This window comes from Corapipo altera, unplaced genomic scaffold, assembly GCF_003945725.1.
Source record: "Corapipo altera isolate COAL_440 unplaced genomic scaffold, ASM394572v1 257, whole genome shotgun sequence".
NCBI classification, from domain to species: domain Eukaryota; kingdom Metazoa; phylum Chordata; class Aves; order Passeriformes; family Pipridae; genus Corapipo; species Corapipo altera.
The window spans coordinates 368,370-387,172 of NW_020885045.1; the positions used below are offsets into that span (position 1 = coordinate 368,370).

The window sequence follows — 18,803 nt, forward strand, 5'->3', positions numbered from 1 at the left end:
AGGAGAAGGAGAAGGAGAAGGAGAAGGAGAAGGAGAAGGAGAAGGAGGGAGTTGCGCTGATGCTGTTCCATGTTTTTTAAAGGCAGCTCAGCCATTTCACCACATCCTCAGGATCTAAATCCATATACATTTTCCCCATCTCCTCCCTGGTGCTTTATCCCTGCAGCACAACCCAAACTATCCCAGTGCAGCCTCAGGGAGTCCCAGACCAGAGGGTTTGTAAACACCTGGGGGATGTGGATTCATTGGCAGCGCTTCTCCCAACCCTGCCAAGCTAAAGGAGATGGGAACATCCAAAAGACACCAGTTTTTCCCTGAGTTTTCCTGGAGAAAGGAGTGCTGTCGTGGCAGAGGGGTGACCTGGAGAACAGCCCTGCCTCTGGATCCAGGCTCCCTGTCCCCCTTCCTGTCACAGGGACGGACCCTCTGCCTCGGGAATCCTTTTCAAACTCTGGCTCTTGCATTTCTCCAGAGAAATCCGGCACCTGGCTCAGCTCATCCATTATTCCCCCCCAGCTGCTTTTTGCCATGTCAGGGCCGGGCATTGAGGAGGTGGAATTTATCCCAATTTATCCCGGAGCTGAAGGGACGTGTCCCATTCTTTTCTTCCCTGGCCATTGACTGGGCCCAACATCTGCTCCCGTTAACCCTCGCTGGCCCCACGCACTGATGGTCCTTTATGACTCCAAAGCATTACTAAAGCACTTGGCATTGCATTAGCAAAGGGAAGAAAACCCTCCTTTTTTGCAGGGGTGGAATCGGATTTGTGTGTTAAAACCCACAGGGATGGGAACATCCTGGATAGCTCAGAAGTAAGTAACAACCAAAGGAGTTGAATCAAAGTGCCTTCTCCCTAAAAAGCATTTTCCACACACCCACATCGTGAAACCTGGTGGTTTTAACCTGCCACGCTCCCGGGAATCGCCTCAATCACTGCAAGATTAATTGGTTTTATTTGTTCTGTTTGGGTTTTTTCTACTTTTGGGAATGAATTGCTTTTTACCCCCTGGCCCTGATATAGGAGCTTCATTGGAAGCACCGTGGATACCTATGGATCCCATATGGCTCCTCTGGGAAACAGCTCCATGGTAAACACTGGAGATAAGCACGAGCAGATGGGAGGGGAAGGGGCAACAGCTTTAACAGCAAAACCCTCGCTGCCTTCACATGGTAACAAGTCCCGGGGTGTGGGAAGGAATATATTAGGAAGGACAAGAGGTGTTTCCAGAGATGCAGCTGTACTTTGCAAGCGGTCCTGGTCCCCTTCCCACTGGGAAGAGAAAAAGGGAGGATTTAACATGTCATTTACGAGGCATTCAGGGCTCTGCGGCTGCCGGAGGAGCGAAGTTCCGCAGGGAAGGGATGTGGCAGCGCAGACAAAAGGTGTCAGGAGGTGGTGGCTCCGCTCGCATACCGATGGAGCCCAGGTAGGAGCACCCCCAGGAGCACCCCCAGGAGCACCCCCAGGATCCAGGAGCACTTCCAGGGCTCCCTTTGCTGCCAGAACGGGGCTCCACAGCCAGACCCTCTGATCCAGGAGCCAGGAAGGAGCCAGGCTCTCTCAAAGGAGAATTAGGAATGAAGGCTCTGGCTGCAAGGACTGAGCTGGTTCCTGGACTCCCTGGGATCGGCCCGGGGTTCCCAGCTCCCTGAAAGGGTGGGAAAACAAAAGCCAAGCGATTTGGACTTTTAAAGGCGCTTTCAGCTGCAGCTTTTTCAGGATTTAAGCCATCAAAGGGAAAGCAGGGAGGAAGTTCCTTTCACAGCCGAGTCACTGGTTCAAGCACAGGAAGGAGGGGGCACAAACAGTTCCTGAGGGATCTCAGGGGCTGGGACTGCGACTGGCTTATCCTAAATGCTCCCAGGAGGGGATGGAGAGCAGGATGATACGTTTTAAAGGTAATACACGCACAAACACCGGGAATAAGGGCAGAAGAACAGCTGCAGTGGTTTAGCCAAATCTTCACACAGCCCTTCTTTCCTCCAGCCATCATCCTGAGGGGAAGCTGGGGGAAAACTGAGGCTGAGCCAAACACTTCCCGTGTTTCCACAGCTCTTCTGGGGATCCACAGCTCAGGGACTGCCCGAGATGGTGGTGGCCCTCTCTTCCACAGGCTTGTCCCCTTCTGCCATCGATTCCCCCCCCTAAAGCCACACAATCCCTCAGCAGTGATCATTTGTGGCTCCAAAGAGCTGCAACACAGAGGCATCTCCTCTCCCTTCCCTAGTGCTTGGTGTTTATCAGGATCGTGGGATGCCCCCTAATGCTCACAGCAGAGCATCCCGGGCTCCAGAATCATCTCTCCAGACCCTGGCACATCCTGGGCTCTAGAATAATTTCTCCCACCCTCTCAGCACATCCCGGGCTCCAGAACCATCTCTCCAGACCCCCCAGCACATCCCAGGCTCGGGCCCTTCTCCCCTCAGCCAGGCAATCCTCCCCTAAGGCTATCGGTGTAATGGAAATATTGGGAGTAACAGACCCCTCCCAAATATCCCACTGTCCCCAAACGTCCCAAATGTTTCCCAGATATATTAAATGTGCCACATAAACCAGGGGAGATGACAAAGGGCTGTAGGGGGACACCCCTGGGCCAGGGATCAGGACGGTGACAGTGACACCAAGTCCAGCTGGAAGTGGGAACTGAGATCCAGTCCCATTTATTAAGGATGTGATGAAGATCCAGTCCTATTTAACACATTTATTAATGATGGGATGAGGATCCAGCCCAATTAATTAACGGTGGGATGAGGTTCCAGTCCTATTTATTAATGACAGACACGAGGCTCCAGTCCCATTTAACACTTTTATTAATGATGGGATGAAAATCCAGCCCTGTTAACTGAGAATTGGATGAGGCTCCATTCCCATTTGGCACCTTTATTACCAATGGGGATATGGATCCAGACCCATTTAACACCATTATTGATGGTGGGACAAGGATCCAGCCCCATTTATTAGTGATGGCATCAGGATCTAGTCCCATTTATTAAAGACGGGGATGAAGATCCAAACCCATTTAACACCCTTATTACAATGAGATGAAAATCCAGTCGTATTTAGCACCTTTATTAACGACAGGGATGAGGATCCAGTCCCGTGTAACACCTTTATTATGACAGGACGAGACTCCAACCCCATTAATGAATGATGGGATGCGGCTCTAGCCCCGCTAATTAAGGCCAGGTCGTGGGTCCATCCCCGCTAATTAATGACCGGCGGGACGCGGGTCCATCCCCGCTAATTAATGACCGCCGGGACGCGGGTCCCTGAGGGGCGGTAATGGCGGCCGGGGCTCGCGCCCCTCCAGCAGGCGGCGCCGCCCGCGCGGCGCATGCGCGTTGTCCCCGCGCGGCCGCGGCCCCCTCAGCGCCGCCCGCCATGTTCGCGGAGCTCAACGAGCTGCTCGGGGCGTCCCCGCAGCGCCCGGAGCCGGTGAGAGCGCGCCCAGGGGGCGGCCAGGGGGCGGGAGGGACCGGCCGGGGCCGCTGGGAGCGGCGGGGCACGCTGGGAGGGGCGCGGCCTCAGGCGGCGGCCGCGGCCGGTCCCGGGGCCGAGCGGCCGCCGGCGCTCCCCTCGCTCGGTGCCGGCTCCCCGCCGCCCCTCACGGCTCCGGTATCGGCGGCCGGGACGTGCTCCCGCGGTGTGTCCCGTGCGTGGTCGCTGCCCGGCGCTGCTCTGGGCCAGGGGTGTTCTGCAGGTTCTTATTCTTCAGGGCGCGTTAATTTAGTTCGTTCAGGCAGGTTTTGTGCTAGTGGAAATCACGCTGGAACTAAACACCCTCGCCCTGTAGGTAAAACGTTCACCATGGAATCACAGAGTGTGCTGGTTTGGAAGGGACCGTGAGGATCACCTGGTGCCACCCCTGCCATGGGCAGGGACACCTCCCACCAGCCCAGGTTGCTCCAAGCCCCATCCAACCTGATCTTGGACACTTCAGGGAACCAGGGGCAGCCACAGCTTCTCTGGGAAATCCATTCCGGTCCCTCCCCACACTCACAGCCAACAATTCCTTCCCACTATCCCACCTATCCCTGCCCTCTGGCAGTGGGAAGCCATTCCCTGTGTCCTGTCCCTCCATCCCTTGTCCCCAGTCCCTCTCCAGCTCTCCTGGAGCCCCTTCAGGCCCTGCAAGGGGCTCTGGAGTCTCCCTGGAGCCTTCTCTTCTCCAGGGGAACCCCCCCAGCTCTCCCAGCCTGGCTCCAGAGCAGAGGGGCTCCAGCCCTGGCAGCATCTCCGGGGCCTCCTCTGGACTCTCTCCAGCAGCTCCACGTCCTCCTGCTGCTGTTCCCAGGGCTGGAGCAGCTCTGCAGGGGGGGCTCAGCTGAGGGGGCAGAGGGGCAGAATCCCCCCCTGCCCTGCTGAGGGATCAGCCCAGGGCACGGGGACAGTTCTGGGCTGGGGCAGGTCCAGCCTCTCACCCACCATCAGGGCTGTTCTCCATCGATCCATCACTCCCTTCATCCCCAGCCTGTGCTGATACCAGGAGTTGTCCCAACCCAGGTGCAGGGCTTTGCCCTTGGCCTTGTTGAACCCCCTGAGGTTGGCACAGCCCCATCTGTGCAGCCTGTCCAGGCCCCTCTGGATGCCCCATCCCTTCCCCCCGGTGTGTGATGGCCCCACAGCTCGGTGTCCTCAGTAATTATTAACAAATTATCCCTGTGCTGTGCGTTACACCTTGTTTTTACTGACAGATATGAGCTGAGATAACAAAAACAGGTTTGGGGTGATAATTGATTTTGTAAGTCTGACTTTCCCCCCTTGTCTCCAGTTTCTCCCTGGGCTGGAAAACACCAGTGAGGTCAGTCCTTGTCAGGCTGCCCAGAGTGGGGCAGGGCTGGTCTGGTGGGGAAGGGGGAAAATTTGGGAGAGTGCCCTCAAGGCTCAAAGCAATTCTGGTGGAGGTGTTGGCTGAGGCTTGGTGGTAGTAAAGGATAGTCTGAGGCTGTGCAAATGCCCAGATCCCCGTGGTCCCTGTGGTTCTGTGTTGAGTTTTTAATGCACGTGAAACTCTTAAATGAGGAGCACTCGGTGGAGGTGGAGTGTTGGCAGAGCCTGTGCTCTGAGGTGTGTCTGATGGTGGAGCTGTGGGATGACCAGGAATGCTGCCATCCACAGGTCTGGGTTTGGGAGCAGGGGGCTCACCTTGATGTGAACAGGAATTCCACAGAGCAAAACCAAAAGATTTGGCCTCAAGATCCTGGGTTTGGACGTGCCTGCCAAAGCAGGACAGAGGAGCTGATCCAAAGGCTCCTCTGTGTGAGAGATTCCCTCGGACTGGGTTGGCTCTTCCCCTCCCAGCAGCCACGGACACGGAGTTCCCCCAACACGGCACACTCCAGGTCCCTCTGGGCAGGTGCCTGGCTGTGGACAGGGGATGGTGCCTGGCTGTGGATGGTGCCTGGCTGTGGATGGTGCCTGGCTGTGGACAGGGGATGGTGCCTGGCTGTGGACAGGGGATGGTGCCTGGCTGTGGACAGGGGATGGTGCCTGGCTGTGGACAGGGGATGGTGCCTGGCTGTGGAGCAGGAGGTTGTGCCTGGCTGTGGACAGGGGATGGTGCCTGGCTGTGGAGCAGGGGATGGTGCCTGGCTGTGGACAGGGGATGGTGCCTGGCTGTGGACAGGGGATGGTGCCTGGCTGTGGAGCAGGGGATGGTGCCTGGCTGTGGACAGGGGATGGTGCCTGGCTGTGGACAGGGGATGGTGCCTGGCTGTGGAGCAGGGGATGGTGCCTGGCTGTGGACAGGGGATGGTGCCTGGCTGTGGACAGGGGATGGTGCCTGGCTGTGGATGGTGCCTGGCTGTGGAGCAGAGGATCGTGCCTGGCTGCCCAACGAGCAGTTCCCAGGTGCTGGAGTTGGGGGACTGAGTTCCTGCCCTGCCATGTGGACTCACCTGGTAGTAAATCATGATATCAGTGTTTCAGTGCCCGGCAGTGTCACCGATCCCTGGGTGTGCCGAGATGCCTGGCTGGCTGGGAGTCGGTTCCCACCGTACTGACACAGCCTCAGCCCTCTGCAGCCCTGTCCTTCCCGGCTCTGCCCTCCTGAGTTCCGCAGCTCCAGGGCCGGTCGGTGCCGTTTTCCAGGTGCTGACAGGCACCATCCCCGCAGGGCTGTGGGTGGGCAGGGCTGTCTCCAGAGTGGGGGTGTGCCTGTCAGGGAGCTGTGACACCCCGCCGGCCATTTTGGCAGCTCCTGACAAGTAGCTGCAGCTTCTCCCTGGTAGCCTGCAGGAAGAGAGAGTGTGAGGGCAGGGTGTGGAGGGAATGGGCTGGGGCACAGGGAGAAGGTGCTGCGGGAAGGATTTGCCTTTGGAAGGGCTTCATCCCCAGCAGCAGCTTTCTGCCTCAAGAAGGGGGAGCGAATAACTGGGGTAGCAGCTTGGTCCAGTTCATAAGGGTCTTGGAAGGGGAGCCTGGGGGTGGGCTCAGTGGATGCAGAGGCCTTTCCCACTGCCAGTGACAGATCCCATGGTCCGGTCAGTGCTGTCTGAGCAGCTGCAGTGTGACAGCAGAGTGAGGGCTGGCAGGATTGAAGGATTGCTGGAAGGTTTGAACAGTGAAATGCTGTGTGCTCAGAGTGACAGCATCCCACTGTGCTGGGCACAGCCTGCTCTGGTCAGGAGCCAGCCAAGGAGGGAGGGAGGGGATCCCTGCTCTTGCAGGGGAAGAGGGGAGCTGGGCTTGTGCTGTCTGAGCCCAGAGACTCCTCCAGGCTCATCCACGCAGGACACGTCTCGGATCTGTGCCCACTGCAGCAGTGTCCCTGTCACTGCTGTGGCCACCAATGCATAACCCTTTTTTGGGGGGAAGAGCTCTGTCTGTGACTGAGGCAGAGCAGCTTCTGTGCCCTGGCCTGTGCTTTGCATTCCCTGCAGCCCTGTTCAATATTTGCTGTTCCAGTTGCTCCTCTTTAGGGGAGTTCACTCTGATGGATCACTTGGGAATTGCCTGTGCAGAGATGGCTTGTTGCTGCAAAAGGCTTGTTCTTGGGGGTTAAAAAACCCCCACTTCAATAAGTTCTTTGTGATTCCAAGCAGCCCTTCTATGATTTGTGTTGATTAAAGAAGCATCCTGCCTAAGCCTGTAATGGAAACAAACACCTTGATGAGCCTGGGGCTGATAATGAGGAGCGGAATTAATTTCCTGCCTGATCAAAACAAGGTTTATTCCTTGTGCCCAGAGCTCTGCTGCACTACACAAGTTTGGTGATAAGGTTTTCTGCCCTGGGTGTGGCACGTTGGAGCTAAACCTGGAAAAGGGGCCAGGGAGGTCTCTCTGGGGACAAGAGGAACAGCAGCTTTAGCAGTGCTGACATTTTAAACACAGCAGTGGCACTGGCTGTGGCAGTGGCAGAATGGCCTGGGGGTGCAGTGGGTGGCTGTTGTCCCCCTGCCCCTTGCAGAGAAAAGATGACTGTGAGCTGAAGGAGAGAGGAACAAAGCTGGGGGTGGAACTTGCTCAGAACCCCCCTGATGATGGTGTCCAGCACCAAAAGCTCCGGATGTGCCAGCACTGGGGGCACGGTGCTGCACCCCAGTGTCCTCTGCAGCAGCCAGGGGGCTCCTGGGGAGGGGGTGGCTCTTGGTGGGCACAGGGCCTGGGGGTCCAGCAGGAACCTCAGCAAGGGTTTTTAGCTGGTGGGTGGCTCTTTCAGAAGGCAGCGAATTCCACATCGGGCACATGGGGACGTGGGGTAGTGTGGCCTTGGCAGTGCTGGGTTAACAATTGGACCTGATGATCTCAGAGGGCTTTTCCAGCCTCAGCAGTTCTGTGATTCAGGTGCCTCCCCGTGAGCTGTGTCTGGAGGAAGTCAGGCATCCCCTTGTAAAGAGCAGCTGGAGCTCGGCTTGTCCACTCCTTCCTCCAGCTGATCCCTGCAGCTCTGCCCGGAGGCTGAGCAGGCACCTTGTCCCCCAGGAGCAGTTTGTGCCCTCACCTTCCTCGCTCAGTGTTGTGCTCCTCCCCTGCAGGGTAAGCTGACGCTGCTGCGGGACAGCGGGACTGACGGCAGCTTCCTGGTGCACCACTTCCTGTCCTTCTACCTGCGAGGTGGGTGAGACCCCGGGGGGCCTTCACCTGGCTCTGGGAGCACAGGCTGGTTGTGCAGAGCGTGAGGATCCCTGGGGTTAACACAGAGCTTTGGGCTTGGGACTGGGGGATCCCAGTCCTGACTTGTTGGGGGGACTCGCTCTGTACCCTCGGGTACATCCCATAATGTCTGTGCCTTGTTTCCTCCCCCAGCCTGGGGATCCTGGTCGGTCACAGGGGCTCTGACAGCGAGGTGTTCACTGCAATTCCTCACTGCCTCGGTGTTTTGTAATGTAATTACACATATCAGCATCAACTAACAACAGACAAGCTCATAGTGAGTAAAGAAGCAAACAAAGGGCCTGGCAAGTTGCCTAATTGCTTTTCTGGGAGCAGTTTCCCCAGTGAGTAACCTCCTGCTCCCTGTGCAGCAGGCACTGGACTCAACTCCTCCAGCTTTCTGCTGGCACAGCCACCAACCCAGCAAATCTGGTGCTGTCAGGCTTGAAAGGGAGCTCAGAGTGCTGGGCAGGGGGTGGTCTGAGGGCATCCTGCCCCCAGAACTGCCACTGCCTCAGCAGGGATTTACCCTGCTTGGAAATATTCCTTTACTTAATGGAAGGAGGGAAACTGCGGGAAATCCCGTGGAGAGCAGGTTGGTAGTGGTGTGAATGGTTCATAGGGACTTGCCAGGCACTGCCTTGGGCTCTGCCCACATCCCCCCCTGGCTCTGCTGATGTGCTGACCTGCAGCACTCCCTGGGAGTTGGTGCCTGGAGCTGCCCATCTGCCTGGGAAGAGCCTTCCATCCCCATCCCCATCCCCTGTGGGTGGGCAGCCCTGTGGAACGTTACTGTCTCAGGACAGGTGTCCTTGCTGTCACCTGCTCCCTTCCACCCCAGGACCTGGGTGCACTTATTCCCTGTCTGCAGCACCCCCGTGTTGTCCCCTCGGTGCCCCAAACCTTTGGGGCCTCCCTGCGGGGGCTCAGTGGGGCCCCTGCCTTGTTGCACTGGAGATCCGTGTCCTGACGAGCCCTGGTTGTGTTCATACCCATAGGGCCAGGCTGTCACGTGGTTTTCCAAAATCCCATTTTAGTGAGTGAGGTGTCTTTGTAGAAATTCCTTGTTCTGTGTGCTTTTCCAGTCAAGGCCACTCACCTTACGAGAGCCAGAGTGGGGTTTTTGGCACGTCAGTGGTTTCAGTTGGTGTCACGGTCGGCCACTGGCCTCCTTACAGTGACTCCAGCAAACGGGGCCAGGAGCTCCCAGGGCACCAGGGCAGGGGGCAGAACAGGGGCCTTACACTTCTGTGGTGCCATCTTTTTCTTATTCCTTACCCCCCTTTTTAAACTAACATCTCCCCTAAGGTAGAAATCCTCTAGAAAGGTGAAAATTGAAAGCAGGGAGGGGTCTGCCTGGGCCTGTCAGGGTCCTTCCAGGCCCTGTGGCCTGGCTGCCGTGGTTGGTGGGCTCTGCTAACAGCTCTGCTGACGTGTGTGTCCTCCCCAGCTGGCTGCAAGGTTTGCTTCGTGGCCCTGCTCCAGTCCTTCAGTCACTACAGCATCGTGGCACAGAAGCTGGTGAGTCTCTGGGGGCAGGTTCACCATTACAGCTCCAGGTGGTTTCTGCTGGGTGGGGAGGAACAGGAACGGGAACAGGAATTGTGTGGGATGTTTCCAGGTCCTGGTGGGGACAGTCAGGGTTGGTGCTCCTGTGGTGGGGGATGGAGAGCACTCAGGGGTGAAGCCCTGGCTGTGGGGTGCCCCACAGGCAGGAGCTGGACAGCTGCTTGCTCTGTGCTGAGCAATGCTTCCCGGGGATCAGCGTTCCCAGACAGGCCCACACTGGTACACGGAGTTCCCTTAATCCTCTGGGGAGGAGAGTGCCCTGGGGTGGGTGTTCCAGGGCCCTGCACGCCGCAGGACACGCTGGCTGTGGCACAGGAGCTCCCCAGGGGACTCTGTCCATGCTTGTGTTGGGATGAAGGGCTGGGTCACCTGGTCACAGGGACACCTGTGGGCCAAGCCACGAGTCTGAGCTGTATGAGGAGCCACTCATTCCCATGTTTTAGGGGTTTCCTTCCCACGGTGAGTCAGGCAAGGATTATGTGTACCCTGAAATGAGGAAGCAGAGAGCCAAGGTAGGCAGGATAATTCCCTGTGTCAGCAAATTGTCTGAGCTCCAAACTGCTGCTCTCAGCTCTTTGCACAACGCTCAGAGGTGAAACGCTCCAGGTGGGAAGCCCAGGTGACCTTCCAGGGCTGCAGGGATGAGGGCCTGCATTGGTCCTCCCTCCTCTGGCTCTGCTGGGAATCCATGAATCCTTCCAGGTGCTGGGGAGCCAGGTGTTGCACCTCCTGTATTCCCTGCTGCAAACAGGGGTCGAGTTTCTGTGCTGCTAAAAACCTGTGTTTTATTTACTGCTCAGTCTTTACCTTTTGAAAGGAGATGAGTGGTCTGAGGTACATGAAACAGGCTGAGGGAATGGAGCTGTAACTCCCAGGTGGATACTGGACGTGGGATTCCCCTGCAGAGCAGATCCCCACTGAGCAAAGCAACTCCCAACATGGAGCTGTCCCAGCCTTTGTGGTGCAGGGAGGAGGAAATCTTGGGGGGAACTTGCTAAATAGGGCAGGAAAGGGGGCACAGCAGCTGGTGTGGGGAGGAGATCCAGCTGTTAAATGCGGGCTCCCTGCCTGCTCCTGGAGCAGGATGGTGTCTGTCCTCCCTGCCTGCTCCAGGAGCAGGATGGTGTCTGTCCTCCCTGCCTGCTCCAGGATCAGGATGGTGTCTGTCCTCCCTGCCTGCTCCTGGAGCAGGATGGTGTCTGACCCTGTGGTTCCTAACGTGGTGAGATTTCCCAGTTGGAGTTAACAGGAGCTGCTGCCATCTCCCTGTGGGAGAGGCTGACAGAACATGGGGATTAGCTGGAGTGCAGGTGCAGTGCAGTGCTGTGTGATACTCTGCAGAAAGGTGGCTGCCATGGAGGAGGGCATGAGAACAGCACAGTTTGCCCGGGGGGCTCAGAGAGCTGAGCCCCCCTCAGCTCTGAGTCACTCTGGCATTGTAACTTCACAGGTGCCCCTGTGCTCGGTTGGTGTGAACTCCTCCCAGGCTCTGCTGAGCTGGGGGTCATAACATCAAACATCAGTTATTTATAGCTGGGTTTCCATCACATCTTGTCTTTGCTTTAACCCTCCTGTGCCCAGAGCAGTGCACCAGGCTCAGTGAAGGGGGTTCTTGGCAGAGTAGTTTCACTCTTGGGTTTGTTTAAGGACTTGGTGCTGTAGATCTGTGCAGGAGACCAGCTGGGGTGCAGCACACCCCCATTTCAGTGTGCCTGAGCTGTGTCCTGCTGCTGGGAGGTGACCTGCACACTCCACCCAGTGACCAGCTCCTTCCTTCCCGTCTCCTGTTCCTTGGGAAGGAGCTCCAGACGAACTGCTGGGCTTTCCATGTTGGCCAGGAGAGTTGCAGAGAGCAGGCTGTAGTTCCTCTGGGAAGTGCCTGGAGGAATCTGACCCGTGAGCAGCCACCTGCTTTGTGTTATCCATCCAGAGTGGCTGGACATGAGCCCTGCTGTGCCCAAGTGGCCAAGACAGCCAATGGCACCTGGTTTGTGCCAGCCCCAGTGTGAACACAGGCCCAGGGCAGTGCCCACCCCTGTGCTGGCACTGCTGAGGCACCTCCAGCCCTGGGGGCAGTGCTGGGCCCCTCACAACAGGACACTGAGGGGCTGGAGCGTGTGCAGGGAAGGGAAGGGAGCTGGGAAGGGGCTGGAGCAGCTGAGGGAGCTGGGGGGGCTCAGCCTGGAGAAAAGGAGGCTCAGGGGGGACCTTCTGGCTCTGCAACCCCCTGACAGGAGGGGGGAGCCAGGGGGGGTCGGGCTCTGCTGCCAGGGAACAAGGGACAGGAGGAGAGGGAACGGCCTCAGGCTGTGCCAGGGGAGGGTCAGGCTGGATACTGGGGAAATTTCTTCCCTGAAACAGCCCTGGCACAGCTGCCCAGGGCAGGGGGGAGTCCCCATCCTGGAGGGATTTCAAAGCCCTGGGGATGTGGCACCTGGGGACATGGGCAGTGGTGGCCTTGGCAGTGCTGGGGGAGCAGTTGGATCTGATGGTCTCAGAGGGCTTTTCCAATCTCAGTAATTCTATGATTATGCCTTTAGGAAAGATTGCACTTGGAAGAGCTTCAGAACCGAGTGATGCTCTTGTTCACACTGGGATCTAGATGGTCCCAGGCCTGGGAGGAAGGTCCTGGAGCCAGGGTGGATTTTACAGCCACACTGGTTTGTGGGTGTGGTCCTTGTACCACCTGTGCAGTGCCACGGTGGGTATTTACACCCAGCTGGAGTGCTGCTTCCAGGTACGTGCTGCCTTCCCAGGGTACCACGTTTTACCAGTCCCAGACCAGTTCCTTACGTGTCAGCCAAATGCAGGGATGTATTTTCACTGGCAGGAAAAGCTTTCCTGGTGTTTTGTGCCCGTGCCCTCTTTTCCTGAGGATTTGCACTTCGTTTTCAGGGACAGTCAATGTTTTTTGCCATGACCTTGCAGAGAACATGCTGGGCCGTAGCTGGACTAACAACAGCAGGGCACCTTGCCAGGTTGGTGTTCCCACCCTCGTTTGGACAAAGTTTGTTGTGTTTTAAAGGACAAACAGATTTGTCCTCGTTTGGTCTCCCTCTGGCCTGTCCCCTGTTCCCTGCTCCAAGCCCTCAGCCCGGAGGACGTGGCCTGGCCTGATCACTGATGGCCACACTTTGTCCCACAGCTCATTCCTGCTGCCTCACATACTCCATTCCTTGCTCCCTCCAAGTATTTTGCTTTCCCTTCTGGGATGGCAGTTCTGGTTTGAGGGGACATCCTGGGCCCCACGCTCCAGGCAGCTTCCCAGAGGGATGGGAAGAGCTGAGCTGTGCTGCAGAGCCATTCCTGGCAGGATCCATGGCTGGCAGTGGGGTGGGATGCTGGGAGCCCAGGAAGGCTCTCAGGCTGTGGGTGCTGGGCAGCACCCTGTGTCCCGTGGGCACTCAGGGAGGTGCCGTTGGCCACTTGGAGCAGTTTTCCCACCGTCTCCAAGCTGCTTCCAGAGGTTCTGCTGGGCAGATGCTCCCTGGGAGGCAGCAGAGCTGGCTGTGCCAGGGCACTGCAGGGGGTGAGTCCAGGTCTCTCTGGGCCCTGGTTCTCCACCTGGAAAATGAGGCTGGACCTGCTGTGTCCGTGTCCCAAGAGGATGGAATTCCTGGTTTGACACACAGCCCCCCTGTCCCTGCTGCTGTGGCCCTTCCCACCCCGGCAGGGCCTGGTGGCACAGCACTGAGCTCCCCTCTGCACAGGGGACACTGCTTTGCTGCTGAGGTCCAGAGGGACGGTGTGAGCAGGAGGAAATGGCTGAAGCAGAGGCAAAATCCGTTGCTGAGTTATTAGTAGTGAATTTAGTTGTGGCATTTCAGCAGGTTCCTGCTCCTGTGGGCTCCAGAAGTGCCCGAGGGAATGAGGTTTGTTTGGCTGCTGTGCAGCCCAGCCCTGCTTTATGGCACAGCAGGTGTTGATTTATTTGCCAGCCGTTCCCTGCTCCTCACCTGCCACAGAAAGCTGCTTCTGTCCTTGGCTGGAAAGTTTTCCATGGGGTGTGCTTGCAACTGCCCAAAATGCTGATAGTTTGAAGTTATTTCTGGGGGGAGGTGTTGGAAAAAATCTATTGCTTTGTAGAGGGAGTTTGGAGGGAAAAGGAACCTTCAGGCACACATTCCTTCCCAGCTGAGTAAAAGGAAAAGAGGGTAAATGTTCTTCTCAGGTAGCAGGATTCACTGGGTTGGGAGTCCAAGTGGCTTCCATTCAAAGCAGGAAGAGGTGCCAGCAGGCAGGAGTTTGATCAGGCCTCAGATTATTCTGAATAGCAATGTCCAAAGAGATAGTACTGCAAAACTGAGTCTAGGGAGTTAATTGTGGAATAGTTTGGGTTGGAAGGGACCTGAAAAGGTCACCTAATCCAACCCCCCAGGAAATAGTTGTCCTGCATGGGATCATGGGATCACAGAACAGTTAAGGTTGGAAAAAGCCTCTGAGTCCCAACTGTCCCCCAGCACTGCCAAGGCCACCACTGCCCATGTCCCCAGGTGCCACATCCACAGGGCTTTGAAATCCCTCCAGGGATGGGGACTCCCCCCTGCCCTGGGCAGCTGTGCCAGGGCTGGACAGCTGTTTCAGAGAAGAAATTTCCCCAATATCCAACCTAAACATCCCCTGGCACAACTTGAAGCCATTTCCCCTTGTCCTGTCCCTTGTTCCCTGGGAGCAGAGCCTGACTTCCCCCTGGCTCCCCCCTCCTGTCAGGGAGTTGCAGAGAGTGAGAAGGTCCCTTCTGACTTTCACCAGCTCCAACTGATGAACGTCTGCTGCAGCTCTGGGCTGTCCCTGTTGGAGCTGGACGTGCCCCACACGTGGCTCCCCTTGGCCTCCCCAGCACACAGGGCTGAGAGCCGGCTGTGCTTTGAGTCATGGTCCCTCCTGCTCCATGTGGATCAGGCTGAGGCCCTTCCCTTGGAGCCCTGGCTGCCCTCTCCTGGGTGTTGTGCAATGTCGGGGTGCCCACGGCTCTCCCCAGGTCGGGGCCCTGCCCGGCTCAGGCGTGTGGGCAGGGAGTTGGCATTGCCACAGCCCCGGGCTGGAGACAGGGAAAGCCAAAAGGTTTTGCCACCCATGGAGGGAGGGTGAAGGAATTGCTCACAGCAGGTCCTTGGAGGAGCCTGGGCCATCCTCTCCCTGCAGAGGCAGCTGGTTTTCTCCCGTGCCGCCAGGCTGACTGCCCAGGAGGATACCAGGAGGTTTGAGCCCACAAATCACAGCAGGGTTTTTTTAATCTCCTGGTAAAATACAGGAGAGGGAATGTGCCACCGGTGTGTCACAGAACCACCCGTTTCACTGCTGGAGCACTGGCATTATCAGCACGTTTAGATAAGGTTTGATAAAATCGGGCTGCTGCCCCGTGTGGTTCTGTTTGCACCATTTCTCCAGAGCTGTTCACTCAAAACCTGTTTTCCTCTCCCCAGGGAGTCAATCTGACAGCTGCCAAGGAGCAGGGGCAGCTGGTCTTCCTGGAAGGCCTCAAGTCCTGCCTTGACCTCGTGTTTGGGGAGGAGGAGGAGCAGCCAGGGCAGCCCAGTCCTCTGCAGTTCCTGAGGTGAGCTGAGCCCAGCACAGAGTCCCCCCTGTGTCCTGCCTCCACAGCCCCCGGAGCACCACCGAGGGAAGGGGAGCAGCAGCACCAGGCACATCCCTGTGCATGTCCTGGCCTGTCCCTCCCTGCTGTCAGAGAGGAGTCTGTGCCCCTCTCGGGCATTCCGGGGGAATTCCTGCCCCCATCCACACTGCCAGCGTGTTACAAGTATAGAAAAACATTTATTTCAACACTCAGCAGGTTTGTGTCAAACAAAACTCCAGCCAAGTTGTTTTATTCCTTTTCTTTAATTATTTTGAGTTTTGATCTTATCCAAGGGGACAGTGCTGCTTTACCCTCGCTGGCTTTTGGGTTTATTCCCACTTCACTTTCTCCACACCCCACAGTAAGCTCAGCAAAGGCAAAACACTTCTCTGGAAGTGTCCCAGGCCAGGTTGGACGGGGTTTGGAGCAGCCTGGTCTAGTGGAAGGTGTCCCTCTCCGTGGCAGGGATGGACCTGGATGGGCTTTAAGGTCCCTTCCCATCCAAACCATTCCATGATCCCTGGGGCCAGGCGGGAGGGTGTCACCACACACAGGGCTAAAGGAGCAGTGACTGAGGGCAGTGCAGGGCCTGGGGACTGTCCCAGCAGTGGGGACAGGCGGGGGCAGAGGGTCCCCGTGCTGGGTCAGTGGGTGAGCAGGCGATGCCAGGCCCTGACACCTCCTCCATCTGTTGCAGTGAGAGCCCCTCCGACCTCCGGGCGCTGTTCCACTTCGTGCGCGTGTCCCTGAGTGCCCCGGGCAGCGCGGCCTGGGCGGGCCCCGTGCTGCTGCTGGATGACCTGAGTGTGCTGCTGGGCCTGGGGGCCACGCCCGTGGCCGTGCTGGACTTCATCCACTACTGCAGGGCGTGTGTGTGCTGCCAGCTGAAGGTACTGCTCCCCTGGGCCTGGGGGCTGAGCCTCCACAGCAAAGCCTGCCTTGGTTTGCTCTTTCCCCCTGACCCTGGGGAAGCTTTGGAAGGCTTTGGCTGTCCGAGAAATTCTTTGGGAATTGTGTGAGTCCCTGGAATAGCTGTGCAGCTGGATTCCTGCTCTAGAGCCACTGTCAGGAGTTGTGTGAGTCCCTGAGTACCTGTGCAGGCTCCTGTGCAGCTGGATTCCCCCAGAGAAGGGTTCTCGGTGTCCCTGACACATGAGCAGGGATTTGAGGTGTAAAATAGTGTTTCTGGGAGCTCCAGGCTCTCCAGAAATCCCAACTCACACCCCTGGTGGGGGGAGGCAGGGAAGGAAATGGGTTATGTGAGGGGTTGGTGACTCTCACAGGGGGCAGAAACAAGGGTCCCCTTGGAGGGCACCCCAGTCCCTGCTCCCACCAACCTCCAGTGTCTGCATATTGCTCCAGCTGGTTTCCAGGGTGCTGTGAGGATGTCCAAGATCTGCCCAGTGATGTGCTGACTCCTGGGAGCACCACAGCCAGAACTGGTTCCAGTCACCTCCAGACTCTGCCACCCAGACCACAGTGTCCCCTCCTGGGCACTTCTGTGCGGGGGTGAGGGCTGAAGGCAGCAGTGTGGGGTGGGATGGTGGGACCATCCTGCCCTTCACACAGCTCAGGGTGTTGGGCTGAACCTGCTGACAGGGGGTGTTCTGCCTGTGCGGAATATTTACCTCCAAGGCAGCTAAAAAAGATGAGAAACCATGCTAACACTTTTCTATTTCAGTCTGAGGTGTTCTGAAGCTTTCAAGTACATTTTAATTGATTGAGAATTCCATGTTATTTTAAGTCCTTGGTGACTTGCATCGTCTGAGCAGAGACTCTGGGGATGGAATTTAATAGAGTGGGTGTGTTGGGGAGCTCTTTGCTCCTTGTCAGAGCTGTGATTGTGTGAGTGTTGCTGCAGCCCTTTGGCCACCTCTTTATTTACCTGCTCTGAATTCAGTCAGTGCCATCTGCCCAGCCTGACAGACTGGTTTAACCAGACTCTGTCTCCTAACAGAGGCTCCAGGTATTTTTAGGCTGCACATTACGTGTGTGTAGTGTGTGTGTGTGTCTGTGTGTGTGTCTGTGTGTGTCTGTGTGTCTGTCTGTGTGTCTGTGTGTGTGTGTCTGTGTGTGTGTGTGTGTGTGTGCTGTGTGTGTGTGTCTGTGTGTGTCTGTGTGTGTGTGTGTGTGTCTGTGTGTGTCTGTGTGTCTGTGTGTGTCTGTGTGTGTGTGCTGTGTGTGTGCTGTGTGTGTGTGTGTGTGTGCAGTGCACACACAGCAAGCTGGTCCAGAGTTTATAGGTCGTGCAAGCACAGACTGGTTTGGGTTGGAAGGGACCTTAAGGATCATCCAATCCCACCTGCTGCTGTGGGCTGGGACACCTTCCACCAGCCCAGGTTGCTCCAAGCCCCGTCCAACCTGGCCTTGGACACTTCCAGGGATGGGGCAGCCACAGCTTCTCTGGGCAACCTGTGCCAGGGCCTCACCACCCTCCCAGCCAGGAATTCCTTTCCACTGTCCCATCTAACCCTGCCCTCTGGCAGTGGGAAGCCATTCCCTGTGTCCTGTCCCTCCATCCCTTGTCCCCAGTCCCTCTCCAGCTCTCCTGGAGCCCCTTCAGGCCCTGCAAGGGGCTCTCAGCTCTCCCTGGAGCCTTCTCTTCTCCAGGGGAACCCCCCCAGCTCTCCCAGTCTGGCTCCAGAGCAGAGGGGCTCCAGCCCTGGCAGCATCTCCGGGGCCTCCTCTGGACTCTCTCCAGCAGCTCCACGTCCTCCTGCTGCTGTTCCCAGGGCTGGAGCAGCTCTGAGTGGGGCATAGGGGCAGAATCCCCCCTCACCTGCCGTGGGGTCAGCCCAGGGCATGTCCAGCCTGTCCCCCTGCAGCTGCTGGCTCTGTTCCCAGTGCAGTTCAGCTCAGCCCATACTGGGGGATGCCTGAGCTCAGCTGGGACCTCTGTGCAAACTCCCATGTCCATGTCCCCTTCCTTCCCTGAGGGACGGGGCCCATCCAGTGGCTCATCCCTGCCTGCTGCTCCCGTTCCAGGGCAACGTCGTGGTGCTGGTTCACAGCAGTGAGGAGTCGGAGGACGAGGAGAACGAGCTGGTTGTGAACTCCCTGTGCCATCACAGCGACCTGATCCTGTGGGCAGAGGGACTGGCCACCGGCTTCTGCAAGGATGTGCACGGGCAGGTGAGGCACAGGAGGGCACCCGGGGGTGGCACTGTCCCTGTCACCTGCAGCACTGCCTGTGGGAGACAGCCTGGAGAAGGACTGATCCTGTGGGCACCAGGATCTGCTGCAACACCCAGGCTCTTACGGCTGTGACTCCACTTCTGTGGGGATATTTGGGATATCCTGCCCCACCTGGGGACTCCCCCACCTCTGGAAGCTTTCCAGGGTTTATACCTCAGCTGCAGCGCTGGTTTCTCCCACCCCAAGGTGATGGCAGAGAAAAATACCAATTTCCTGGGAAGTTTCCCCAGGGGTGGATCTGAGCCTGGCCAGTGGTGATCTCCTTGGAGCTGGGACAGCTTTGGAGTCTGATCACTCATCGGGGTCTGCCACTGAAGGGACAGGGACAGGGACAGGCAGGGCTGCCACTGAAGGGACAGGGACAGG

At 57.5% G+C, this 18,803-nt stretch overlaps 1 protein-coding gene across 1 annotated transcript in view; it reads left to right on the forward strand.

Moving 5' to 3' along the window:
• Positions 1-3,354: 3,354 nt before the first annotated feature.
• ELP6 (elongator acetyltransferase complex subunit 6) overlaps positions 3,355-18,803 on the forward strand; it is a 17,078-nt gene continuing 1,629 nt past the window's right edge. Inside the window, exons 1-6 of the mRNA XM_027668584.1 lie at positions 3,355-3,436; positions 7,978-8,056; positions 9,546-9,616; positions 15,091-15,221; positions 15,940-16,132; positions 18,228-18,374. Coding sequence (XP_027524385.1) covers positions 3,383-3,436; positions 7,978-8,056; positions 9,546-9,616; positions 15,091-15,221; positions 15,940-16,132; positions 18,228-18,374 — 675 coding nt within the window. The 5' untranslated portion in view covers positions 3,355-3,382. The remainder of the gene's footprint in view (positions 3,437-7,977; positions 8,057-9,545; positions 9,617-15,090; positions 15,222-15,939; positions 16,133-18,227; positions 18,375-18,803) is intronic.